We start from the raw sequence: 27,751 nt of genomic DNA on the forward strand, positions 1-27,751 counted from the left end.
GGGAATTCCCAAAGCGCATTCTAATAAATCTAATAAGCCTTAGATGTAAAGAAATGTAAGAAATGTAAAACAATTCAACATAACAAAAGAGAACCATTCCAAAACCATTTGATTAAATGTATAACCAGTAGTGAAATTACAATTAAAAACAATTTATTTACGGTACATTTTATTGTTTGAAACCATTCATGTACCATACAATGTACGGTATATTTAAACCCACGTATCAGTTGTAACCGTCGGTTTCAATGACGAATTTGATGGCTTCACCACAAAGCAAAGAATTCCCTTTTGTCGTATACACCCGGCAACGATCTCACCACGAGTGAGTACCAACTATCACTTTCTCGAATTGAGTGGACGACAGATGGCACTCACGAGGCCCAATTCCAGCCCGTTCCACTCACGGATATTTATTTTCGGCGAGTGACACGCGAAGGAAAACAAACACAAACTACCATAAAAAAATAACAAATAGGTGGCGCTAATTAATCCGCTCAAGAAATTAAATGCGAAAGGTAGGAGAAGTTTAGGTGTCAAACTTCGGACTTTTACGAAGTTTGAGCTCCGATTATACACTATCCCTTATTAACTCGGCCACTTGCAAAGGAAATTCTTTTCTGTCGCAACCACCAGAAGAATTAGAAGTGCGCGTCGTGATATTAAATTTCAAGAAAGGTTGAACCTAAAGAAAGTGTAGTGATCTTATTAATCTAATTGTGTGTTTTTGTTAAAGTTTTCAGCAGTTAGGCCGTCCTTAAACCTAATAGTACGGTGAAGAAAGTGTACAAAAAGTTCCTTAAAACTAGTAGTACGGTGGGTGAAGAAAAATATTGTATAACCTAAAAATGTATTAAAACCAATATTCCTATATAGAAAGCTAACTAGTGCTAAAAGTACACGGTAAACAAGTATTTCGGTGAAAGTAACGTTTTTTGAAAAAGGTAATTGTATAAACGAGTTGAGAATAGGGGAGAAATAGTTAAAAACGTCACACGATAGGGTACTAATGCCACATGGCAGGTCCATCAGTGGGCCTTTTTCTTTTGTTCTTCGGAACAGGTTCCCAGCGCTTCTCCGGGAGTTTTTGTCTGCCAAAAGGCGATCCAGAACCCTGCGCACACCGTCAACAAGCCATCGTTGGACAGAAAAGTGAAGGATCTGCCTGCTACGGAACTCCTCGGCGCCAGTGGTTCCCAGTTCCAAGATCACCCAGACAATAGGCAAGCCGCTGTACCAGCCGAATAATTAGTACTTGTTTAGCCGTCACACGCTTCACCCTGAAGGTCAGCCGACTGTTCTGCTCTGCTGCTGTACGACGAATGACGCTCGTGTTCGGCAGCACCTTTGCCGTACTCCAGTAAACCCACGCACACACGATTCCCGTACGAATACCAATACATTCATCTTTCAACTGTCATTCCTGATACCCGTCACTGAAACCGTGTAGTTCAACTTGACCGTTAGCGACTCGATGAAACCATACCCCGTTACACTCCTCCCATATTTTGGATTCATAATACATCTTAAGATCAATATTACAAGTATTACAAACATTTTATTGATATCCTCTCAAACTGTTACATTGACTAAATTACAAAATCGTTAAACCTAACCGGTCGTCTGATAATTCGTTTTGGGGAACTGTTATCTTTCCCTTGATCTTCAGTGGAGGTCAACGAGCGATCCGTAGTACTAAGATGTGTATCAGAAGAGCTGTTCTCATCGGAAAGTGCTGATTCTGCTGTCAGCAATTTCTTCAGGTGAGAGCTGTTGCGTCGATACTCTTTACCAGTTCGATTTGAGCGTACAGTGATTTCGCTTCCTTTGATGTCAATTATCTCAAACTCCTCACTCCCGAAGTTTGGTTCATACGATCCAGACTTGAAGTTCTTCATCAACACTACATCTCCTCTCCCCAAATTATGCGCCTTGGCTTGTCGGGACACATCTGCTTGTAGTTTACGCTGCTCCTTCTGTTGCATGTCTCTATCTCTGGAAGATTCCCAGTTCAAATTTGGTGGTTGGTGAATGGATGGAATTCGGTTCCGTATCTCACGGCCAAACATCATTTGGCCTGGAGACACTCCTGTAGCCTCTTGAGGTGTTGAATGGTACAGCGTCAAATACTCATAGAGATCAGCCTTCCAGTCTGTTCCCTGAATAATGCTGATTTTGATTCGTTTCCCAATATTTCGCATCTGTCTTTCTACTGCCCCATTTTGTTCCGGCCAATATGGGGTAGAAAGATTGAGATGTATGCCGTAGCTCAAACAAAAGTTCCGAAACTCAATCGCTCTAAACTGTGGCCCGTTATCTGATGTAATTGACCGAGGAATGCCAAAAGCACTAAACATCCTCAGTAGAGTTCCGATAACCTTTTGTGTTGTAGCCGGTTTCATTGGTTCCACTTGTACAAACCTACATAAAATACAGTAGGATATAAAAAATAAGAATTGTTGCCTCTGGCTAATTAATCTCATAAACATACCTGCACGTGTAGCAAACAACAACCAATAGTGACATCTCCCCCGGGAGACCTTCTTTAAAATCGATTGCCAGATCTTGCCACGGCATAGTCGGCATCCGACGAGACATGGGATTAGGCTTATCCGGTAGCGCAGTCATCTTACATGGCTTACAGTTGCGAATAATTGTATCGACCAGCTTGTCCATGAACGGGAACCAAACCTTGGATCTAATCAACGCCTTCATCGATATTCCTCCTTGATGTCCTAGGTGTGCCAGGTTGACTATCTTTTCTCTCAACGCAGTGGGAATGACAATCCTGTCTCCTCTTAATATCAATTCCCCGTACAGTGTTAAATCATCCTTGACTGTTGCTGTTTTGAACTCATTCGGTACTTCATCCCAAATCCCCGAGTATATCGCTTCTTTGACTTTCTGTAGATCATTATCGGCCAGGGTTGCTTTTTCCAGTTCCTCAATTGATAAAACCGACGGTTTAATCTCATCTGCTAACCAACTAATGACATCCGAGCGAGTACCGTAATCTTTCACGCCTTGGGACAGACGAGAGAGTGAGTCAGCCAAATTGTCTTCCCCTGGCTCATATTTTACAGTAAAATCGAAGCTCTGCAACCGAAGGATCCACCTTTCTATACGCGCGGATGGTTTCGACTTTACCCGGTTGAATAGATATTCCAGAGGTTTACAATCTGTGACGAGCGTGAAATGCTTGCCGTATAGGTATACGTAAAGTTTTTCCATGGCCCATATGATGGCATAGCATTCTTTTTCTGTTTGACAATACTTTTGCTCAAACTCAGCCAAACTCTTCGATATGCAGGAAATTGTTCGCGATACACCGTCTTTAGTCTGAATCAGTATTGCCCCCAAACCGTATGGGCTGGCGTCTGTCACTAACACCGTTTCGTCATTAGGGTCAAAGAAACCGAGGTAACCTGCGTTTGCAATCATGCCCTTCACCGCTTCCAATTCTTGAGTGTGTTTATCGTTCCAAATGAACAGGCTGCCCTTATTCAAAAGGGATCTCATATTAAAAGTGTGGGCCGACAAATTGGGGATAAACTTTCCAACGAAATTTACGAGACCTAACAAAGATCTCAATTCGGAAACGGAGGACGGTGGTTGTAAATCCAAAATAGCTTTAACTTTTCCGTCTGTCGGACGAATACCTTCAACGGACACAATATGACCTAGAAACTCTACGCTAGGTACTCCAAAGACCGATTTCTCTTTGTTAATCTTCATGTTAAATTTCTCAATTCTCCGAAGGACTTCACGCAGAGTTTCGTCGTGTTCTTCGACTGTCTCCCCATAAATTAGAAAATCATCCATATAAACTATCAGTCCTTTGATGCCCCTGAACAAGTTTTCCATTTCTCGTTGGAAAAGTTCTGGAGCGGATTTGATTCCAAACATCAATCTGCAGAATCTGTATACTCCGCTCCTGGCCACAAATGTAGTGATATGTCTACTGTCGCCATCAAGCTCAAAATGATAGTAAGCGGCCTCGAGATCGATCTTGGACAATTTAGCAACCTAATTGAAATAAAAAAAACCATAACGTATGTTTTCTACGAACTAAAACATTCTTATTTATTAGCATACCTTTTTAATTCCAGACATTGCATCGTCAATATTAGGCATCGGGTAGTTTTCACGTTTCACCGCTTTGTTGGCAGCCCGCATGTCTACGCACAGTCTGATTCTACCATCCGATTTTCTAACGGGAACCAGTGGCGAAACCCAAGTTATCGGTCCTTCCGCTCGTTCGATGATATTTTTGTCCAGCAAATCTTGAATTGTTTTCTCCACATCCGCCTCCATTGAGATGGGAAAACGTCGAACTGCTTGCACAACTGGTGGTACCGAATGATCAACTTGGATGGGTAGCTTGACTTCCGGTATCTTCGGGAATTCTTCATGACCCTGAACCTCCACATTTGAACGATCCGTAGCAGAAATACTGTTAACATGATAGCCGATTTTCAAAATTCCCAAAGCGAAAGCAGTTCCTTTGCTCAACAAGCTGACTTGGCCATGTGGAGCAACCATAACATGAGCCCAAATACCTGTCTCGTCACCCGGAATTTTGATCTCCGTTTCGAATACTGCGTTGAAGACGATATCACGATCGGACGCAAAAGCTTTGAATGTCTTTTCGCCGGCTTGAGGCTCCCGTTCGTTCATAATTCGCGCTCCCTGATCCTTCAGACGTTTGTAGGTCTTTGCATCGATGATGTTGGCTGGAGAACCCGAATCGATGATCATCTTTATGGGAACTCCACCGACATCCATCTCGAGTACTTCAGTCATCTCCTCCGACTTCACGAAAAACACTCCCTTGTCCGTTTCGTTACTGTTCTCAACGATCGCGTGAATTCGTTTGGCTCCTACCTGTCGTCTGTTGGCATGTTCGTCGTGTTTTCGTTTCCGGCAACATACTTTAAAATGGCCTTTTGTGTGGCAACCGTAACATTCCACATTCTTTGCTGGGCACTTCTCGATATCTCTTGCCAAATGACCCGGTCTGTTGCAATTGTAGCACTTCCTGTTATTATCAGCCGACCTTGTACTGAATGATACTCTGCCAACGACTTTCTGGGTTAGGTCACTTTCCCCGTAAGACGTGGAGGGTCTCTCATACTCTCTCGTTTGTTTTTGTACTTCTTCCAAAGTCTTTCCCAGTGATATTACTTCAGCCAATGACATTTCGGTCGTCAAAAGCCTTTTCCGGAGTTCAGTCGAGCTACAACCCTCGATGACTTGATCGACTATCATATCGTCCACGTCGGAGAAAATGCAACGGTTAGCTTGTTCTCGCAATCGATACACAAACTCTTCAAAGGGTTCTTGATTGTTTTGCCGCATTGATCTCAGAATATGTCGTTCGAATCTTTTCTTCAACTGTGGAGCAAAGTATTCATCGAGGGAGAGAATCGCTGATTCGTATTTCAAAACAATCACTTCCTCCAAAATTTCTTCATTTTCATCGATTGTTTTCTGGACCTCCCACTTTGCAACCTTGTCGTAATATGTCTGAAGATCAATGCCTCCTAGAACTAGCAAAAGGTTGAACTTCTCTTCGTCCTGTTCCACTTTGTTTGCATTTAAAAACCGTTCCAGAGCTCTCTTCCACTTAATCCAGTCGTTTCTGGGGTCTGCACCTATCTTGAAAGGTGGCATCGCTGACGCATCTATAACCAAAAACAAAGAAATATGCATCCCTTAGTTCATTTCCACTTGAAAAATCACGATTATTTCCTAATGACTTGACTTTTTTTTCTGTAAGCATTGTATATTCCCATCAATTGCAATCAACCTTCGTCTTCTAGCTATAATTTTCCTTTATTTATGTTTTATAAAACGTAACCTTGCTACGTCCACTGTAATCCAAAAATTGAGTTTTCACTTCGATCCACAATAACATGTTCTTTCAACCGATAATCATCGTTCCAACATTTGTATCCATCAATCAACAAATACAATATCGATCAGTCAGTTCGACATAATGTCCACAGGCACGTAGCATCTGCTTCCGATTTCCCCCAAGGCATTCGCACTAGGCTCCCTAAGCGTTCCTTCGCACGTAGCGTTCCTTCGCACGTAGCGTTCCTTCGCACGTAGCGTTCCTTCGCACGTAACGTTCCTCCGCACGTAGCATTCCTTCGCACGTAGCGTTCCTTCGCACGTAGCGTTACTTCGCATTAAACGTCCACCAGCACGAAGCTTTACACAAAATGGCCTTTCGAACGAGGTAAACTTTTCTTCGCACGCAGCGTTCCTTTGTACTTCTAGTCACGGAGATAACCTTGCACCCGAACACAAATGTTGAATTTCCACTTATTTTTTTCCTTTCCGTTGTTCACACGAAGTGATCTATTTTTTTTTCTTCTATGGAATCCAAATAAATGTTCAAAATGCTGATTATCTCACTGCTGCCAATTTCTCGTATTAGTTTTCACTTTTCGTTCCATTTCATTTGTCCGCCATCTTGTTTTTTCGCTCTAGCCAAGCAGTAACCATTCAGGGCAAAAAAAAAATCCAATTCGGACATTGTTGGTAATTTCACATTTTATCCATAGTATTCCTCCCGTTTTCACCAATTTTGCAACTCTGATATCGAAACTTACCTATTTTTACCGTCGCCGCCATTGTACCAGCCGAATAATTAGTACTTGTTTAGCCGTCACACGCTTCACCCTGAAGGTCAGCCGACTGTTCTGCTCTGCTGCTGTACGACGAATGACGCTCGTGTTCGGCAGCACCTTTGCCGTACTCCAGTAAACCCACGCACACACGATTCCCGTACGAATACCAATACATTCATCTTTCAACTGTCATTCCTGATACCCGTCACTGAAACCGTGTAGTTCAACTTGACCGTTAGCGACTCGATGAAACCATACCCCGTTACAGCCGCCATTGTCAAACCGACAATAGCCTGTCGGACGTTATTGTCCCGGCGACAATCGGAGTTGGGACTGCTATTGTGTCATTGTCCTTCGGATATCCGCCATTTTGCACCTCGAACAATATCCCGTACAAAGATATCGCCCATCAGAATCAACCATCCGATCCGGCGGCCCGGAATCTCATTGGAGAGTTCCGCTGCCCCTCCGAAACAAGCCATCCCCTCCGGCGGCGTTTAGCCCGCTTGAGAAGCCCACATCGAAGCAAGCCATCCCCTCCGGCGGCGTTAAGCCCGCTTGAGACGTCCGCAGCATACCAAGCCATCCCCTCCGGCGGCCACAGGCCCGCTTGAGAAGCCCACATCGAAGCAAGCCACCCCACCCTCCGGCGGCAACCCGCCCGCTTGAGCCCGCCTGAAGTCATCATCAAACCACCGATCAAGCCACCCCCTCCGGCGGCCACAGGCCCGCTTTAGACTTCCGCAGTATACCAAGCCATCCCCTCCGGCGGCCACAGGCCCGCTTGAGACGACCACCCAGCCAATCACCACCGCATGCCACCCCGCCTTCGAAGACCACCATCGATACCCACCAGGATCCGGATCCAGGGCAAGACGAAGCCCTCACGCAAGTACCCTATCATTAAGTGTGACGTTGAGAGTAGAGAGTAGAGGCCCTAAGGGGGCGAATAAACTAAATATGTAAACTTGTATATCAGGTGGTAGCGATTCTTTACAACTGCGCATCCCTGGATAAATAAGTTCCACTTTCTTTATTTGCTTTCTTCCGCTTTGTTCGGGCTTGCAAAGAAGCCATCATGCCTCGTCCTCTGGTGGTGTACAGCAAAATTATTTCTTTTTAGGCTTTTGAGAATTTAAGAGTGTATAAGCTTTGCGCATCTGATTTCCGGTTTAATGGACTTTTCCACGGTCTTCTTTTTCCTCTGGATTGCTTCTTCTTTTCATCTGTAACTGCGGGCACTGTTTACAAAAAATGACATATTCATGAACATCCAGCGACCGAAAGTTCACTGGATGTTCACCGGATCTCGCCGGATGCAAGATGTGAGCAGTGATTTTAGTAAACACGGCCCGCAGTTACCGTTTCACAGCATGCTGTCAGTTGGCATGTGACGTCATCGTGGATAAGTTCATTGGGTCCTCCTGTAGTTGAGTGTTCCTTTTTCCATTGCGTTCCCACTGGTGAATGAATTCTGGTGAGAACCGGGTCGGTAAAAGGACTGGTAGGTAAGTTGGGGAAATACGACCCTGAGGTGAATTCACCATTCATTGAGCTAGCGAGTTTCAATTGGCGCCCACATAAAAAGTTAGAAAAAAATCGCATCGAATTTTCCAACCCACCCTACCACGGGAGGAAAAACATCCTGTTTCATACATAATCATCCTTCAAACGATTTTCGCGATTAGTTTAGAGTTTATACTTCTTCAACCTAGATGCATTCAAAAAGTAAGTGATCAGTTTCCGTTTCTTATAGGCGTAAGCCTAGGCAGAGGTGCCGTAAGCCTGGAGGAGTTCAATAGATTCTTATTGGACAACGAAGGGTGATTCTAATCAGAGTGTTTAAGGTCATTAAACATCGTGGATCTGTCGACGACTTGGAGATCGAATACTTTGCGTGAAGTGATTTTAGGTTCAAGAAATTTAAATTTCAAAATGGATCCCGATTTTCAGTTACAGTATTCTGGTCTGATGGTTCACCATCTAGAACGACCAGAAATTGAACATGAGTTAACCATCCGCGCTGTTCAATTTGAACCCAAGGATAGTCAAGCAGCACTCAGAAGGCGACTGCGAGACCGGTTAAAGGAAGAAAAGGGACAAGTCCCAGATATAGATTTGACTCGCTCGCAGCGGTCGATAGATGAGGAGATTAAAATAGTGGATAGGAATATTCACCGAATTAGACAAATATTAGAAAATAAAGAAGAATTCGACGGAATCAGAGAAACTTTGAAAACCCGATTAGTCCATTATTTCATTCGCTGTTCCAGAATCCAGGAAATAGCCGACCTGGACAACGACCTCGAGGATTTGGACAAGCTCAAGGGTTCTATAAGGGAACTAATGAACAACTTTTTCTCACCTTTTTCGAATAATCCCGCGATTAGAGAGGAGGTTTTCAATGAAATTGTACGTACTCTGTCAAGTATGTCCATTTCACAACCTTCTAGACATTCTAGCCACAAATCTAAATCTGAAGAAGATAATTCAGTGCACGTGTCAGATAATGGAGGGTCTAGCGAACCTTCTGGGTCCGCAGCGCGAAGAAATTTGAAATCTATTACTTCGGTAGGGCCTCGCTTTTCGAAAGAAGAAGGGGAAAAAGTTCTTAGAAGGTTTCGTTTAGACCATTACCAATCAGGCGTGGAAGGAACAGATGAAAGCTCTGAAGACAATCGCAAATCAGAGTCAGATTCGTCACGGGACGAGTCTCCGCCGCGAAAAACGAAGAAGAAAAGTGCCAGATCGAGCTTCCGGAAAACTCGTCATGTTTCTGAGTGGAACCTCCGGTACGACGGCAAAGATAGCGGCCAGAATTTAATGCGCTTCATTCGGGAAGCCGAGTTTCTCGCGAAATCTGAGGGAATTTCCAAAAAAGAGTTATTCAGATCGGCGATTTACTTGTTTCAGGGTCAGGCAAAAACATGGTTTATGACAGGAATTGAAAACCAGGAATTCTATTCCTGGGAGGACTTGGTACGTGAAATGAAAAAGGAATTTTTAAGTCCCGACCATGATCACGTTAGCGAGTTCCGGGCAATTTCGCGAAAACAGGGCTCTCGAGAAAAATTTCAAGATTATTTGTTTGAAATGCAAAAAATTTTCAACTCCTTAACCAAACCCGTGTCGGAATCCAGAAAATTCGAGATCGTATTTCGGAATATGAGATCGGATTATAAAGGCCATGCGGTGGCCTCCAATATAGACAATCTCGTGGATCTCAAACGGTTCGGTCGGAAGTTAGATTCCACTTTTTGGTACAAGTATAGTACAATTTCTGAGGAATCTACGCGTAATCGGGCAAACGTAAACGAGTTACGAACCGGGACGAAACCAAAAACGAAAACGGAAAACGAGAAAAGTTTTGCAAAGTCTCGCAATTTTTATCGATCCGCGAAATCAGAAGTATCCGAAGACGAAAAACCTTCTAAGAAACCCCGAGAAGGGCATAAGACCCACAGTGAATCCCAAAATAAAACTAAAACCCCTGACCAAGCCTCAGACGTAGTACAACGTTTGGTTGACAAACATCGGCCCTTGAAAGAAGGGACATGTTTCAACTGTCGTTTAGCTGGACATCATCACAAGCAATGTGATCGACCTCCACACAAATTTTGTTACCGTTGTGGTTTTCTAAACACCGACACCAAAAATTGTCCATGGTGTGCAAAAAACGCCCAATAGACCGTCTGAAGGGGCAGGCTGGTCATGACATGCCTGAAAATCCCCAAAATTATTCACATTTTTCTGAAATACCTGACAGACTTTCTCAAAAAGGATTTCGAGAAATCCACCGTGAAGAATACATTCATTTGTCCCAGGTTCAAATTGATGAGCACTTCATCAAGTTTGCTCACGATAACAGACCTTTCGTTAAAGTACAGGTCTTGGACATTCCCCTCGTTGGACTATTGGATAGTGGAGCGAACCGCTCTATATTGGGAGTTGGTTCAGCCAAACTGCTAGATTCGTGTAAACTTAAAATCTTAAACGCCAATACCGATGTCACTACTGCCAGCGGACAACACTTAGAGGTCCTAGGCTATGTAAATCTTCCCATTTCATTCAATGGAATAACCAAGATCATTTCCACTCTAGTCATTCCAACGCTCAAACGAAGACTTATTCTCGGCACCGACTTCTGGAATGCCTTCGGCATTGTTCCACAGGTCTGCCACACAACGGTCGAAGAGGTTGAGAACATTGACGAAAGTCTAGATCTCACGGAAGACCAACATGAGCAATTAGAACAGGTGAAAAGTCTTTTTAAACCCACGGTAGAAGGCATTTTAGATAGCACCAACTTGATAGCCCATCGAATTGAGTTGACCGAAGAAGCTAAAAAGCAAGCTCCGGTCCGCATTAACCCCTTTCCTGTCTCTCCGAAGCGCCAACAACAAATTGACGAAGAACTGAACAATATGTTGAAGGCTGGACTAATTGAACGCTCGTACACACTAAGATTTTTTCGCCGAATCTCGGCAAACTGATTGCCGAGATTGGCACCGCTGAGTGCTCGGCAATCATCTCGGCAAAAAAAAGATTTGCCGGGAACCTCGGCAATCTCAAAAATTGACAGCTGTTAATATTTTGCCGAGATTCTCAGCAAATATATTTGCTGAATTCTCGGCAAACAAAATTTTCAGTGGGAATAAATTTGCTGAATCTCGGCATTTTTTTTTTGTTTATTTTTCAGTAGAAAGAATATTTTTAGCTCACAAAGAAACACAGTAGAGAAGTTTTATCCTCGTATATGTATTTTACATTTTTTTTTTCAAGGAAATGTTCTTCAAAATAATCAATTGGTTGCTGGTGGTTTCATTCTCTTCCATAAGTAAACACACTGAACTCCCAGCTGCAACTCCCAAAATCGAACAGCTCCTCGAAGGGCAGCAGCAAAAAGGTCCTAAAATAGATTGAGGGGATATGAAATTCAATAGCAATAAGTTATTTACAGAAAGTTCTTACATTCTTAAAAATTTTCACTTAGTTTGAAAGATCACTACTTCATTTATTATTCATGTAGCACCTTCAGCACCACGTAACACTGTTTTGTTTTTTTTTCTGGAAGGCTGCAAAACTGACAGTTGTCTTGCTGAAATTCGGTAATCTCGTTTGCTGATTTCAGTAAAATCTGTGTTTGCCGAAAGGTTCAGCAAAAAATGCTGTAAGTTTTCGTAGTTTTCAAGCAACTTGCTGATATTTCGGTAAAACGTTTTGGACAATCTCGGCAAAAGCGAGTTATTTGCTGAAGTATCAGCAAAATCTTGAGTTGCCGATTGAAATCAGCATTTTTTTCTGCCGAGCTCAAGAATCATTTTTAAGTGTGTATAGCGATTGGGCGTTACGTCTAGTACCAGTTGACAAACCCGATGGGAGCGTAAGACTGTGTCTAGATGCCCGAAAGTTAAATGACAGAACTGTACGGGACTCCTACCCTCTCCCACACGCCGACCGAATTCTGAGTCGGTTGGGGACTTGCAAATTCATTTCCACAATAGACTTATCCAAAGCATTCCTACAAGTCCCCCTGCATCCTAAAAGCAGGAAATATACGGCATTTTCAGTATTGGGACGAGGTTTGTTCCAGTTCACTCGCATGCCCTTTGGTCTGGTCAACAGCCCTGCGACTCTGTCTCGCTTGATGGACCGGGTGTTGGGAGGCAGTGAACTGGAACCAAACGTGTTCGTTTATTTGGACGACATAATCGTCATAAGCGACACGTTTGAGGAGCACCTGGAACAACTTCGAGAGGTGGCCAGGAGACTCCGAACCGCCAACCTATCCATCAATGTGACCAAGTCCAAGTTTTGCGTCGCTGATGTGCCCTATCTTGGATATATACTTAGCCAGCATGGACTAAGGCCAAATCCAGACCGCATCGAGGCAATAGTTAATTTCGAGAGGCCCAATTCACTTAAAGCCCTAAGAAGATTCTTGGGCATGTGTAACTATTACCGGAGATTTATATCAAACTACAGCGCAGTTGTACAACCCCTCACCGATCTTCTGAAAGACAAACCAAAGTCTGTAAAATGGAACGAAAGTTCCGAAGTTGCTTTCGTTAATATAAAAGAACTTCTCATTACCTCACCGATACTCACAACTCCCGACTTCAAAAGGCCATTTGACATCCACTGTGATGCGAGCGATGTCGCAATCGCCGGGGTTTTGACCCAATCTTACGATGGGTTAGACAAACCGATAGCCTACTTCTCGCAAAAGTTAGGAACCACCCAACAGAGATATTGTGCGACGGAAAAGGAGGCCTTGGCCGTCCTTAGGTCCATCGACAAATTCCGTTGCTATATTGAGGGCACAAAGTTCACGGTCTACACCGACGCTTCCGCCCTCACGTACATCCTGAGAAGCAGCTGGAAAACGTCTTCTCGCCTTTGCCGGTGGAGCATCGAACTTCAACGGTACGAGATGGAGATTAAGCACCGCAAGGGAGTGGACAATGTGGTGCCTGATGCTCTATCTCGTGCCATTGAAGAGCTCCACGTAGTGGTCAAGAAGGTTGATTGGTACAGCGAAATGTTGAAGCACGTCTCCGAAGAACCTGAGAAATATAAAGATTTTAAAGTGGACAACGGCGTATTGCAGAAATTTGTCGCCTCGTCCCACGACCAATTAGATTACGGGTTCGAGTGGAAAACCTGTGTTCCCACTGACCTGCGGCCAAAGATCCTTAAAGCAGAACATGACGACAGTCTTCATCCTGGATTTGAGAAATCCATGGCAAAAATTCGAAAAAAGTACTATTGGCCACAAATGAATAGAGATGTACGATTGCACATTCAAAAATGCTCCATGTGCAAGGAATCAAAACCTGCCAATCGAGCTCAATATCCGGAACCAGGTCAACCCAGGATCACTACAAAACCCTTCCAAATAATAGCATTGGATTTCATCCAATCGCTACCGCGGAGTAAACAGGGAAACTGCCACCTTCTGGTCATAGTGGACCTATTTTCGAAATTTTGTCTATTATTCCCGGTGAGGAAAATTTCCACCCATCAGGTTTGCAAAATCCTAGAAGAAAACTGGTTTCGACGCTATTCCACACCCGAGTATCTAATCTCAGATAATGCTTCGTCATTCCTCTCCAAGGAATTTAGAAGCCTCCTTGAAAGATACCACATACAGCATTGGACTAACTCCCGGCATCACAGCCAATCAAATCCAACTGAAAGGCTAAACAGAACTATAAATGCTTGTATGAGGACATATGTTCGGTCGGACCAAACTTTATGGGATACAAGAGTGTCCGAAATAGAGTACGTCTTGAATAACACTCCTCACTCCGCAACTGGTTTCACGCCATACAAAACCCTTTTTGGGCACGAAATTGTCGAAACTGGAGACCAACATCGCATAGACCGCGATTCCCGAGAAGTCTCGGAAGAAGAAAGGCTAAAAAAGAAAACCGATATAGACAAATTTATTTACGACCTAGTTAAAAACAATCTCAAAAAGCAAAATGAAAAGAACAACAAAATCTACAATTTACGACATCCAAAAACTGCACCCGTGTTCACAGCCGGACAAAAAGTCTTCCGACGAAATTTCCGGCAATCTTCGGCAATTGATAAATACAACGCCAAGCTCGGGCCACTATATGTGCCCTGTACTGTAATTTCCCGAGTTGGTACTAGTTCTTATGAATTAGCAGACGATTCAGGCAAGTCCATCGGTGTGTTTTCTGCCGCCGATTTAAAGTCCTCCTAAAAGTAAACAAACCACAAAGTATCTGTTTTCATGTTAACGTTTTGTATATACTTATCTGATTGGAAATCGTTTGCCCCGTTCAGCTGATCCGGACTCTGAATGAGGGAAAATCCAATTGGAAAGTTGGGATCCCGTTCTAGAAATTTTAGCCGCCTCCAATCTGTTCTGACACGGCACCTCCAGGGTTTTAGAAGCTCGCCAGCCTTCCGTGGACGTTTCGGTTGGTTCCACATAACTGCTAAACGTAATCAACACCAAACGAGAAGTGTAATCAATCAAAATATAGCGCATTTAGTTCACCACTGGACTATCGCACTAGTTTTCACGAGTGCGAAAACGCTAATAAAAATGCGCGATTGCATCAAATCAACTCGGTGTCTTCAGAGCACTTGTTCTCCATAGATTGAAGAAATAGTGCGCCAAAGACATCAACCTAATTTGATGCAATCGCGCACTTTTATTTACGTTTTCGCACTTATAAAGTCGCAGTTCGCAGTCCAGTAGTGAACTAAATGCGGTATATGAGCTCAAATTTAGAAATATCTATGGAAATTTGTCGAGTTTCTCACCTTTTTCTGATTCCTGTTGAATTTTTCGGCAGCGAAGGTAAACCACAGCCAACATGTCAGCCGGGCAGGAGTCGGTTCTCACTTCACCTTCTGAGTGCGCACTCATAAATGACATTACGATCATAGTCTTTTCCGCTTATTCGTGAGTGAAGACATACACTCAAAAAAAAACTGAATACTTTTACTTTTGATTCCTACTTATGTTTCACGAGTTGAAGCATAAGATAGTGAATGATGTAAAGAAAACTAAACATGACTTATACATTTCTTAGCATCCCTTCCCCCCCGGGACGATAGGGTAATGTAACCGTCGGTTTCAATGACGAATTTGATGGCTTCACCACAAAGCAAAGAATTCCCTTTTGTCGTATACACCCGGCAACGATCTCACCACGAGTGAGTACCAACTATCACTTTCTCGAATTGAGTGGACGACAGATGGCACTCACGAGGCCCAATTCCAGCCCGTTCCACTCACGGATATTTATTTTCGGCGAGTGACACGCGAAGGAAAACAAACACAAACTACCATAAAAAAATAACAAATAGGTGGCGCTAATTAATCCGCTCAAGAAATTAAATGCGAAAGGTAGGAGAAGTTTAGGTGTCAAACTTCGGACTTTTACGAAGTTTGAGCTCCGATTATACACTATCCCTTATTAACTCGGCCACTTGCAAAGGAAATTCTTTTCTGTCGCAACCACCAGAAGAATTAGAAGTGCGCGTCGTGATATTAAATTTCAAGAAAGGTTGAACCTAAAGAAAGTGTAGTGATCTTATTAATCTAATTGTGTGTTTTTGTTAAAGTTTTCAGCAGTTAGGCCGTCCTTAAACCTAATAGTACGGTGAAGAAAGTGTACAAAAAGTTCCTTAAAACTAGTAGTACGGTGGGTGAAGAAAAATATTGTATAACCTAAAAATGTATTAAAACCAATATTCCTATATAGAAAGCTAACTAGTGCTAAAAGTACACGGTAAACAAGTATTTCGGTGAAAGTAACGTTTTTTGAAAAAGGTAATTGTATAAACGAGTTGAGAATAGGGGAGAAATAGTTAAAAACGTCACACGATAGGGTACTAATGCCACATGGCAGGTCCATCAGTGGGCCTTTTTCTTTTGTTCTTCGGAACAGGTTCCCAGCGCTTCTCCGGGAGTTTTTGTCTGCCAAAAGGCGATCCAGAACCCTGCGCACACCGTCAACAAGCCATCGTTGGACAGAAAAGTGAAGGATCTGCCTGCTACGGAACTCCTCGGCGCCAGTGGTTCCCAGTTCCAAGATCACCCAGACAATAGGCAAGCCGCCATTGTCAAACCGACAATAGCCTGTCGGACGTTATTGTCCCGGCGACAATCGGAGTTGGGACTGCTATTGTGTCATTGTCCTTCGGATATCCGCCATTTTGCACCTCGAACAATATCCCGTACAAAGATATCGCCCATCAGAATCAACCATCCGATCCGGCGGCCCGGAATCTCATTGGAGAGTTCCGCTGCCCCTCCGAAACAAGCCATCCCCTCCGGCGGCGTTTAGCCCGCTTGAGAAGCCCACATCGAAGCAAGCCATCCCCTCCGGCGGCGTTAAGCCCGCTTGAGACGTCCGCAGCATACCAAGCCATCCCCTCCGGCGGCCACAGGCCCGCTTGAGAAGCCCACATCGAAGCAAGCCACCCCACCCTCCGGCGGCAACCCGCCCGCTTGAGCCCGCCTGAAGTCATCATCAAACCACCGATCAAGCCACCCCCTCCGGCGGCCACAGGCCCGCTTGAGACTTCCGCAGTATACCAAGCCATCCCCTCCGGCGGCCACAGGCCCGCTTGAGACGACCACCCAGCCAATCACCACCGCATGCCACCCCGCCTTCGAAGACCACCATCGATACCCACCAGGATCCGGATCCAGGGCAAGACGAAGCCCTCACGCAAGTACCCTATCATTAAGTGTGACGTTGAGAGTAGAGAGTAGAGGCCCTAAGGGGGCGAATAAACTAAATATGTAAACTTGTATATCAGGTGGTAGCGATTCTTTACAACTGCGCATCCCTGGATAAATAAGTTCCACTTTCTTTATTTGCTTTCTTCCGCTTTGTTCGGGCTTGCAAAGAAGCCATCATGCCTCGTCCTCTGGTGGTGTACAGCAAAATTATTTCTTTTTAGGCTTTTGAGAATTTAAGAGTGTATAAGCTTTGCGCATCTGATTTCCGGTTTAATTGGGTCCTCCTGTAGTTGAGTGTTCCTTTTTCCATTGCGTTCCCACTGGTGAATGAATTCTGGTGAGAACCGGGTCGGTAAAAGGACTGGTAGGTAAGTTGGGGAAATACGACCCTGAGGTGAATTCACCATTCATTGAGCTAGCGAGTTTCACAGTATTTTGAACAATTCATTAACAATAAAATGTATGGTTTTGCAAAAAAATATATGTGGAGAAAAATATTTTTTTATATTGTTACGATACTTAACAACCTGTATAATATATTGTAAAAATCTTATTTACAATTAATGGTATGGTATCCTACATTACATCTTATTGTTTTTGTATTTTTATTTTTACAGTGGTGTCTATTGTAAAAATATGGTTCTAAATAGTACTGTTACAATATATCGTTCGGTTTTTATACTGTATTTTTTATTCGGGTTTTTCTCTGATCTGAGTAAATTCATGCACTGAAAAAAATAACATAGTATTAGGAACTATCCAACCATTTTTGTTTTTACCATGCCACATTTTAGTTACCATTACCATGAATATTGTTCCGAACACCAGCATCTGGGAATGACTACTATGCTTTTGCCATCTTGATGAATTGTCATGAACTTATCCACGATGACGTCACATGCCAACTGACAGCATGCTGTGAAACGGTAACTGCGGGCCGTGTTTACTAAAATCACTGCTCACATCTTGCATCCGGCGAGATCTGGTGAACATTCAGTGAATTTTCGGTCGCTTGATGTTCATGAATATGTCATTTTTTGTAAACAGTGCCCGCAGTTACAGAAGAAAAGAAAAAGCAATCCTGAGGAAAAAGAAGACCGTGGATAAGTCCATTATCACTATTTATACCGCTCAATTTAACTATGTTTGTATTGTACATTCTACTATATTATTGTACACCATGCCTTTTTTATGGTTACCATGAACAGGCATCATTCTTGATAATAAAAAAATACCCTCACACGGTCAATCGTGTTTGCTTCAATAAGAATCAACTGCACTACCCGTTGCAGTTTAATCCAAATTATGTTTTATTGGTGAGTAAATCGTTTGTTCATCACAAAAAGAAAATTTCTTATTAAAGCCTAATCCACCGTAGGTAATTGGAATACTTATCTGGATGTCCAGGACAGGAGAAATGCGTGATCAATTTTAATGCATCCTGGGCGAACTGAGCGGAGAAAATTGTTCCCCATCCAATGATCCGTCGTTTGAGCTAGTGGGTGAGATAATCGTCAATTCATTCAAAGGGAAAGATACATTTTTAAATTCACCCAACAGGCGGAAAAATATGGAGACCACAATAGCAATCGCTGAAAATCTGGGGCTCGAAAGAGTGAAATCAAGAACTTCAGCTACAGCCTGTAGGCATCCTCTAGAAGCATCCGGGTCGGAAAATTACTCTGTGGGTTTTTAACGGCTCCGCTGATGGTGACCAAAAAAACTCCGCTCCAACATCTCCCGGAAATTTATTATAAAAATGTTTGTTATATGTATTTATTGAAAACTTTATTTGATTAAAATGTACTAAACTTTATGTTAATTATTCATCTACAGTTTTTTTTAAACGTGAGCAATAACGGATGACACTACTGCTGAATTACGTACATAGTAATTCAAACTATGTTACGATAGTCAAACTTACCATGCCGCATGTGACACACATGGTAAAATTAACTATGGAATAATATTTGAAAATACCGTAAAATGTAAATAAAAAGCGGCATGGTAAATTGTACCCTGCACATGGTAGTTTCAAAAATAATTCATGGTCTACCAAAATCAAGTGGTAAAAGTGTCTTAATTTCACCCTCGATTTGGTCACCGTTACCTTGACTCTTTTTTCAGTGTGGTCAATGTTGACGACCATTTCACTAAAATAGTTTTTTTTTTTATAAAAAGACTTTTCATAAGTTTTTTCGTGCTTAACATCACCAGGGATATAGCACGCACTAGGTAAGAAACAAAACCTACTCATTCCATATCATTTTCACAATGAATTTTGACAAAAACACACATACACCGGGTTGGTTCGAGATACGTCATGCCAGATACGTCGCTTTTGTATGGTGCCAGTTTGGTGTATCTGTTACTTTTGATTTTGGCTAGATACGTCGTTTGGTTTTCTCATATATCAAAACAAACTTTTTCCAAATCCTGCCAAAACAAAGGCCATTATTTTTTGCAAAGACGGCGTTGTGAACCCTCAGATTGATGTTCGTTTCTGCGGTGAAACTATTGATCTATCGGACGAAGTAACGAACTTTGGACTCATCATGGACTCTCGCTTGAAATGGTCCATGAAAGTATACAACACCCTTCGCACGTTCCGCCGGTTCCAGAAGGTGCTATCTATGCAGACCAGACATAAATTGGCTCAAGCTGTGCTGATTCCGTTTTTCCTGTATTGCGACGCTGTGTATTACCCGGGATTGTCTGCTGCTCAAAAAGAACAGCTTCATCGCTGCTTCAAGTCGGTGATAAGATTCGTTTATGGTCTCCGACGGTTTGATTCTACCAGAGCGGTCCGACACACCTTAATGGGATGTGACCTGACCGAGAACTATCTGAGTTTGCTGCTTCATGCACACTGTGTACAACGGAAAGGCTCCTGAGTACATAGCACAACATGTACGGAGGGGAAACAATCAGCGTGCGAAGTCGTTCATCATACCACGCCACACAACGAGTACTCGCAGAAGTCTCCTAATCTACGGGGCATCTACCTGGAACTCACAACCACTGACCATAAGGAACCAAACAACGATGTCAACCTTCAAAGCTGCGCTTAATCGAGCATGAAGATGTATAATTAACACCTGAGACACTAACACCTATCCAAACCCCTAACACTAAAATATGTCATTTTGTAAATCTCAAATATTTGTAAGTGTCCTTGACCTGATGTATGGCTTAAGCTGGCAGGTTGCCGTATTATTTGAAAAATAAATGTAAATGTAAATGTAAAAAATGTAAAACGGTGTATCTATCAGCAAAGTTGTAAACATCAAAATAGTTAGATACGTCGTTTCGAATAATATGCTTAGTTAAACAAATTAAGCAATGAATCATCAAACAGTGATATGGATTCTTCAATAATTTTCGTGTTTTTGCATATAGTGTCTTTAGTTTACATTCTCGAGTTACGTCGGATTGAAAAGTTATGCTTGAATTAAGCAATAAATCATGCATGCATGCAACAGTAAACCCGGATTTGTTTACATTCTCGAGTTACGTCGGATTGAAAAGTTATGCTTGCATTTTACGAGACGTTTCGGATCAGCTGATCGCTCATTTCATGCACGCTAACCCTCAGTTACCCAGATTGATGTCAAAGCGACCCAGACTGAGCAAAACTGCAGTTACTCTAAACTGAGTAAAGGCCCCTTTACTCAAATCTGGGTTACCGATGTTGGTGGCAAAATCTGGGTAAACGATACCCAGCTCCTCCGGGGCCTTGATTTTGTTAATTTATTTCCAAATTAGATTTTGATTAAAAAGCTCTCAGTTGCCACGTGCTATTCACTGGAAAACAGTTCCCCGGAATAATTCCACTGTTTTCCCGTCATTTATCGGCATATTTTTCGCGAAAACATTCATAGCTTCCAGCGTTCTCCTGACCGCCGCCATATTCTCAAGCTGAAAAGTGACAAAGTGCCGATTACCCAGATCTTTACCCAAATTCAGCGAATCTGGGTTTTCGGGTTACCCGGATTTTGACAACTGCCAACAACATAAAAATCCGGGTCGAATCGACCCAGTCGATGGGTAGTTTCAGGTTAGCGTGTATACACAGTTAACTTAACCACGATGACGTCACATGCCAACTGACAGCATGCTGTGAAACGGTAACTGCGGGCCGTGTTTACTAAAATCACTGCTCACATCTTGCATCCGGCGAGATCCGGTGAACATTCAGTGAACTTTCGATCGCTTGATGTTCATGAATATGTCATTTTTTGTAAACAGTGCCCGCAGTTACAGAAGCAAAGAATAAGCAATCCTGAGGAAAAAGAAGACCGTGGATAAGTCCATTGTCGATTGTCCCGAAATTTGCCTGTGAAATGCGCTTTGGTAAACATCCAGTTTGAAAAGCTTGTTGGTGGTAATCATTCGAAAAAAGTGATCGAACATGGACACATCTTGCGAGTTGGGGTCGGATGAAAGTTCTTATGAAATATTCAAACAGGACAGCTTGTTTGCCGAGAGTTTTCCTTTGATGAAGGAAATTCGCAGGCAGGGGAAACTGTGTGATGTGACTCTCAAGGTGAGTTATATCGGACTATATTAGCTATGTATTTAACATCCGCCTTACTTAATATTTTCCTTTACCGTTCCATGTCACAGGTTGATAACCATTCGTTCTCGGCACATAGGATAGTACTGGCCGCCACAATTCCCTATTTCTACGCTATGTTTACTCATAATATGGCCGAAAGTAGGATTAAAGAAATAACAATGAAGGAAATAGAGCCCCAGTAAGTAGTACCTTAATCAGTGGTAATTTTAAATGATTTATTTTTTTTTTGTAGTGCTTTGGAGAGTTTGATAAATTTTGCATACAGCGGAGTGGTTAAAATTGATAATCAAAATGTTCAAGGACTGATGGTTGGAGCCTCCTTTCTACAACTGAACAAAGTTCGAGATGCTTGCGCAGATTTTCTGAAAGACAGGTGAGAACTCTGTGTTCAAATGTTATGTTATCTTGTGTTTTATGTTTAATATACTGCCCTGCTAAGCATATCTGTCCTATGTTGTTTTGCATGCAAGCCGTGTTTTCTCAGTCACAAATCAATTTGAAGTTAATTTAATATTTTTTTTTGTAATTTCTCATCGTGATGGGCTGTTTTACCTCACGCAAACAGGCCCAGGAAAGGCCTACTTTCCCACACTAACAGTGCTGTAATGGTTCATTACAGCACTGATTTGCGTTGCGTAATAAACCATTACAGCACTGTTTTCAGTTCTGGTCAACTTCTTGATTGTTTCTGGAAGCTTGGAAGTTTCTGGTTTGAAAAATTGTGACAACTGCACAGTATAATCTGCTGTGACCAGACTTTCTTGAACATGCCTATGAACATCATTGTGCAGTTTGACGAAAAAGTTTTGTCAAAAACTATCCTCAGGTGGTAATTTATGAAATTGCAAAAAACGTTGTACACAACTCGGTGCAGAACTCGATTTTTACAGCACTCGTCGTAGGTAGGATAAATGTACGACTCGTGCTGTAAAAATCTTCATTCTGCACCTTGTGGCGTAATCTACTATTTTCATCTTGCTTTACAAATACATATTCCACGATAACGTTAAGCATTTTTCTGATATTGATTTTAAGATATAACTGAAGTTGAAGCGGTAGGATAGTATGCGTTGAAAACAACATGGAACAGATATGCTTACAAGGGCAGTATTTTGATTTGAAGGGCCAAATTTTGACTGTGTTATAGCAGCAAGTGCCCAAAATAGGTGCTCCTGCCCAAATGGTCCAAGACCCTATATAGATTTAGTACCTCAACGCATTCACTGCTAACCTACTATCAAGCATCAATTTCTATACTCCTGCTAGACTATTGATAGGTGGTAATCTATTTGCTCAAAACAGAAAACGAACAGATTATTCGTTTTCTGTTTTGAGCAAATAGATTACCACCTATCAATAGTCTAGCAGGAGTATAGAAATTGATGCTTGATAGTAGGTTAGCAGTGAATGCGTTGAGGTACTAAATCTATATAGGGTCTTGGACCATTTGGGCAGGAGCACCTATTTTGGGCACTTGCTGCTATAACTCAGTCAATTTCAAACCGATTGACTTGAATTTTTGAACATGGTTAGATACTGTGCGTATCAGATCGTGTCTCAAAAATCAAGTCAATCGGTTCAAAATTGACTGAGTTATAGCAGCAAGTGCCCAAAATAGGTGCTCCTGCCCAAATGGTTCCAGACCCTGCATAAAAATGAATTTCTGTCTGTCTGTCTGTCTGACCGCTATGAATTTGGAAACTACTGAATCAATCACCGTCGAATTTTGTATGGGGCTGTCCATTAATTACGTAAGGGAATTTTTGCTATTTTCCGACACCCCTTCCACCCAACACCCCCCCCCCCCTTGTAAGATTTTTTTTATGAGAAAACCCAAATATTTTTGAATGGCGCGTAAGATTTCTTAAACCACTCCCCCTCCCCCCATAAATCCTTACGTAATTAAAAAGGTTCTTAGCTTGGTGTGAGACCTCTCCGGTCTCTGGAACGGAGGGCTCCCATACAGATGTACAAAAGATGTACTTTATTCCCCCCTCCTTCCCCCCCCCCCCCCCCCTGGTACTGTCATCAAATTGACTGCTAGGGGTAGGCGGGGCAATATGGACACCCTAAGGTTTTTGCCAACTTTACCTAGCACGATGTCAAAAAAGTTTATTTTTTGATACATGTATCCTTTTAAAGTCTATTTAGCATCCATTGCATAAGAATGCTCACGAAGAAAAATGATTTATCCACTTCAAAAAATGTTATGAAAAATGTTAGTTTTTCATCACCGTCTTCAAACATACGGGGCAGAATGGACACCCCCATGTAGCAATATGGACACCACGAGACTTTTACGAATTTCGTACATTATTTACACCTATAAAGTCATTTCACTACAAAACAACTATTATGGATGAATAATACGCCGAACTAGTTCATTTTTGTTCAGTTAATTTAAATTCAGGCTGTTTTGGATAAAGCTTCGTTTTTGTCGGCATGTACAGCTGTGCCTAGAACAACTATTTTCCACTGCTGTCGTTTTTTGACCAAATTGTTTCACCCTATGTCTACTATAGTGAACATTTAACCGAAAATATACTGAAATCGAAGAATTTGGTTTGTTTGTGATTTAGGTTATATTTTTCCCTTGCCGCTTCCTGCAAAAAGGTGAGTGTCCATTAGCGTGGTTCAAAAAATCGTTTTTGCTCCACACCGCTTATTTGATTCATATCCAGATTAGGTATATGCCTTCTCCCAAAATTTGAGCTCATTTGGATGAAAATTGAGACTGCACAAACCCTTCATGGTTTGTATGGGAATTACTATGGGAAAACGATGTTTTTCATTCAATCTGCCGTAGCATTTCCCCAAGTGCCCTAGTGGGTTAGTCGACCTTTGGTACTCCTAGGCTACTCTATCAGCTACAACTTTGCCGAAGACCGCATTCAAATCGAACGCCCCATTAATTAGTTACCGATTTTTATCCAGAATCGAAATCTTTGATTATGATGGTTAAACTATTCGGTGGGCATCACTGCATTTTGCAGTGAAACATAGTAGCCATGATTTCAGTGTGCTATCTTTGGCGCCATATGCAGCAATGTTGCCTGCTGGGAAGCTGGAGGATCACTGTTAAAGTTTGCCCAGTTGGATACAAATCGATAACTAATTAATGAGGCGTCCGATTTGAATAAGGTCTTCGGCAAAGTTGTAGCTGATAGAGTGGCCTAGGATTACCAAAGGTCGACTAACCCACTAGGGCACTTGGGGAAATGCTACGGTGGATTGAATGAAAAACATCGTTTTCCCATAGTAATTCCCATACAAACTTTGAAGGGCTTGTGCAGTCTCAATTTCCAACCAAATGAGCTCAAATTTTGGGAGAAGGCATTTAATCTGGATAGGAATCGAATAAGTGGTGTGGAGCAAAAACGATTTTTTGAACCACGCTAGTGTCCATTTTGCCCCGGCAGCAGAAGATATTTCCAAACTTGATTTTTGATATAATAAAGAAGAAAATATAAACATGTTAAGCATGTAGATACAGCAAAACTACTTGCATGTATTCTAGAAATATCAGGTTTTAATCGACCTGCAATAAATTAATCACTAAATCTTATTTTAGATGGTGTGAAAATTATAATTTCCATGCACAAAAAACGGAGGACGCAACTGTTTCGTGTAAAATTAAGTATAATTTTAATTTCGAATGTTTATTTTCTGAAACTACGTTTTAGACAAATGGACTATATTCTCCATTCATTAAAAATTCAAAAAAATTCGCATATTTCAAAATATTGAGGGTGTCCATTCTGCCCCGGGTGTCCATATTGCCCCGCCTACCCCTAAATCACTTCCTTTCTTCACTTATATTGTCCATTGTTCTTATAAAACTAAAACACTTAAAACTAAAACTTAACACTTGAGCACAGCTCCCACTTCCACTCTCTAGACCTCCCCATCTAGACTTCCCTATAGACTTTCATCTACCTATAAACTAACTCCTATCAACTAACTTCTATAAACTCAACTATTAACTGCCTACATACTGACTGACTCCCTCTGAACACAGTAATGTCTTTTATAAGTTGGCTTTCAAGTAATATTTATGACTGTACACACGTCTGTTTTGGCTACCTAGTTCATACATTTGGGTGTTAACGGACATTCGTTGAACCCCACGTGACTCGCTATTTACTATTTACGTAAACGGTGGTTCGTAGATTCCAACGTGCTCGCTCGGAACGTTCTGTTCTAACCTAGGGTTCTAACCTCTAGCAGTATGTGTTTATCTTAACGAACGGTGAACCGTTGATTCACATGTGCGTGCTCGGGCGACTTATTATATTTACTGTTTTTACACTTAAACGCAAACTTTATCGCTACTAGGGTAAAAGTGCCGATGTTCCACATAAGTGACAATTACATTATATTTACTGAGGAATCCTAATTAATATTGAATAGTAAGGGTGATAACGACTTAGAGTCGTTACACAGATGACTTCACGGGGGACGTCTCTTTAGAGTTGCATGTCAAAAACACAGTAGGCAGGCAGTACGACGTTTGTCGGGACAGCTAGTCATTGATAAATGATACAATGGCTAATTCGCGACGCTCATTTCAAAGTGTGGGTATCTATAAGGATGCATCGAGTTTTATAAGAAAGCAGTGGAAAAATGGTACTACCATGGTAGGTCTGTATACACAGGGTCAACTATTTGAAAACTACCTGAGCAAAAGTTGTAATAACAGGCTACCGTTAATCGCTCAAGTAATTTTCGTTCAATGCATCATTTTTCCGTGACCGGAATGGTCAATAAATTTAACACAGCAAACCCCATTTGATTTGGCTTTTCATTTCAGCTCCGTACTAGGATCCTGAATAAAGCGACGCTTCCTTATTTCTTGAGCGATTACTTGCCTGAATTTTCCACGCATCGAGATAGGCCAAGAAATTTCTTGCGATCTCTGTACTACCCATAAGAAATAAATTACAATCTGATACAACTTATGCGAGGAATGCACTTCAAACGGAATCGCTCAAGAAATTTAACACAGCAAGCCCCATTTGATTTGACTTTACTAGGATCCGGAATAAACTGCTTCCCGTAACGTGGAGATCACCTTATAATAGTGCGTTACGGCGTAAGATCTACCATAACAAATTTTGATCTTGTAATTCTTTAGCTTTGTTAATTTAAATGCAGGAAAATTCCAAGATCACTGTGTTTTTCATTGTTAATAAATCATTTGTTTCAGGAGGATTCAGGTAATTTTGTATATTTCTAGAGAGATTTATTTCCGAAAGTGAGCCTATCACCATTTAATACTATTTTCTATTTCAGATGTACCGTGCGGTACCCATATTCTGAACGGTTGAGGGAATCTCACAACAAACACTAAAATAAATGAAAGTTCTTGTTGCTAGAGATAATCTTCACATCAAGTGTGTTTGTCTAGCTAAATGTATAAAATAAATTAAATCTCATAATAACTTCCAGTCTCTGAACTAGATATATTTTTGTTTGTGGACGACGTGTTCCTAATTATGGACACCATAAGAAGCCGTGGTCCTAATTCTGAACACATAGTGTTACTTACTATGTAAAAACACATTCTCTACGTTTGCAGTTCAGTCAACAACGATATGTTTTGTAACGATTGGATAATGGAGGGGCTTTATAAAATTAACACCTCAACTCTCGATTCAATATAAGCTTCATAAAAGGAAAATCTATTTTGCGTTAGCCGACTGTTCAGAATATGGAGCTGTCTATAATATGGTACTCGCACGGTACGAGCGGTCAACCCTGCAGTCGGGACGACGACACATCCTTCATATTATTTGAAGGGTCAAGATCGCCATATCATTCGGTGGCGGATAGACCACGTTGTCCGCGTCGTTTTTCTTCGAGCCGAGTGTCGTAAGTCGCGGGTGTGAATGTGTGTTTTTTTTAGGAAAATCGTTTTTTTCGGATTGCCAACTTCTTTACTCGTTTTACGCGATTTTGTTTTATTTATTTTTTAGATAAATTGAGATGTTTTTTGTTGTTTAACGCGATTTTTTTTATTTTTTATTTATTTTGTTATTTCTTAAGTCGCCATTTTTTTCCTCGCGTTATAAACATTTCGACACTGATTCTTCATTAGGGCCTAATTGACATTTTCGATTTCTCTTCATCGATCCTCTCTTTGTGTTACTACGGAAAATGTATTGAGTTTTCCAAAGATTTTCTGGTTGAATTGCGAAGACGGCGACTACATCTTGGTAAAGAAACAAAAAGAAAAATGATTTTGTTTGTTTTGATCAAGTTATTAGCAAAGTTCCGATGACCCTGGAGGGATCGGTT

General features: G+C 41.8%; 2 protein-coding genes and 1 long non-coding RNA gene across 6 annotated transcripts in view; 2 read left to right on the forward strand and 1 right to left on the reverse strand.

Moving 5' to 3' along the window:
* Window positions 1–1,238: 1,238 nt before the first annotated feature.
* On the reverse strand, window positions 1,239–6,898 carry LOC115256030 (uncharacterized protein K02A2.6-like). The gene is made up of 4 exons (XM_062858812.1): window positions 6,621–6,898; window positions 4,096–5,684; window positions 2,492–4,026; window positions 1,239–2,421 (listed from the first exon to the last, which is right to left on the reverse strand). The coding sequence occupies exons 1-4, from the start codon at window positions 6,640–6,642 to the stop codon at window positions 1,590–1,592; spliced, it is 3,978 nt and encodes a 1,325-aa protein (XP_062714796.1). The 5' UTR covers window positions 6,643–6,898; the 3' UTR covers window positions 1,239–1,589.
* A 10,877-nt stretch (window positions 6,899–17,775) lies between these two features.
* Window positions 17,776–20,950, forward strand: LOC115256035 (uncharacterized). The gene is made up of 3 exons (XR_003892460.2): window positions 17,776–18,191; window positions 18,254–18,377; window positions 18,436–20,950. It is a non-coding gene; the product is annotated as an uncharacterized LOC115256035 (long non-coding RNA).
* A 205-nt stretch (window positions 20,951–21,155) lies between these two features.
* LOC109419430 (kelch-like protein 18) overlaps window positions 21,156–27,751 on the forward strand; it is a 386,574-nt gene continuing 379,978 nt past the window's right edge. For all 4 annotated transcript variants that reach the window (XM_062858821.1, XM_062858820.1, XM_062858819.1 and 1 more), the window contains exons 1-3: window positions 21,156–21,421; window positions 21,502–21,632; window positions 21,687–21,827. In XM_062858821.1, coding sequence (XP_062714805.1) covers window positions 21,287–21,421; window positions 21,502–21,632; window positions 21,687–21,827 — 407 coding nt within the window. In that variant the 5' untranslated portion in view covers window positions 21,156–21,286. The remainder of the gene's footprint in view (window positions 21,422–21,501; window positions 21,633–21,686; window positions 21,828–27,751) is intronic.

Source organism: Aedes albopictus, chromosome 3, assembly GCF_035046485.1.
Source record: "Aedes albopictus strain Foshan chromosome 3, AalbF5, whole genome shotgun sequence".
NCBI classification, from domain to species: Eukaryota; Metazoa; Arthropoda; class Insecta; order Diptera; family Culicidae; genus Aedes; species Aedes albopictus.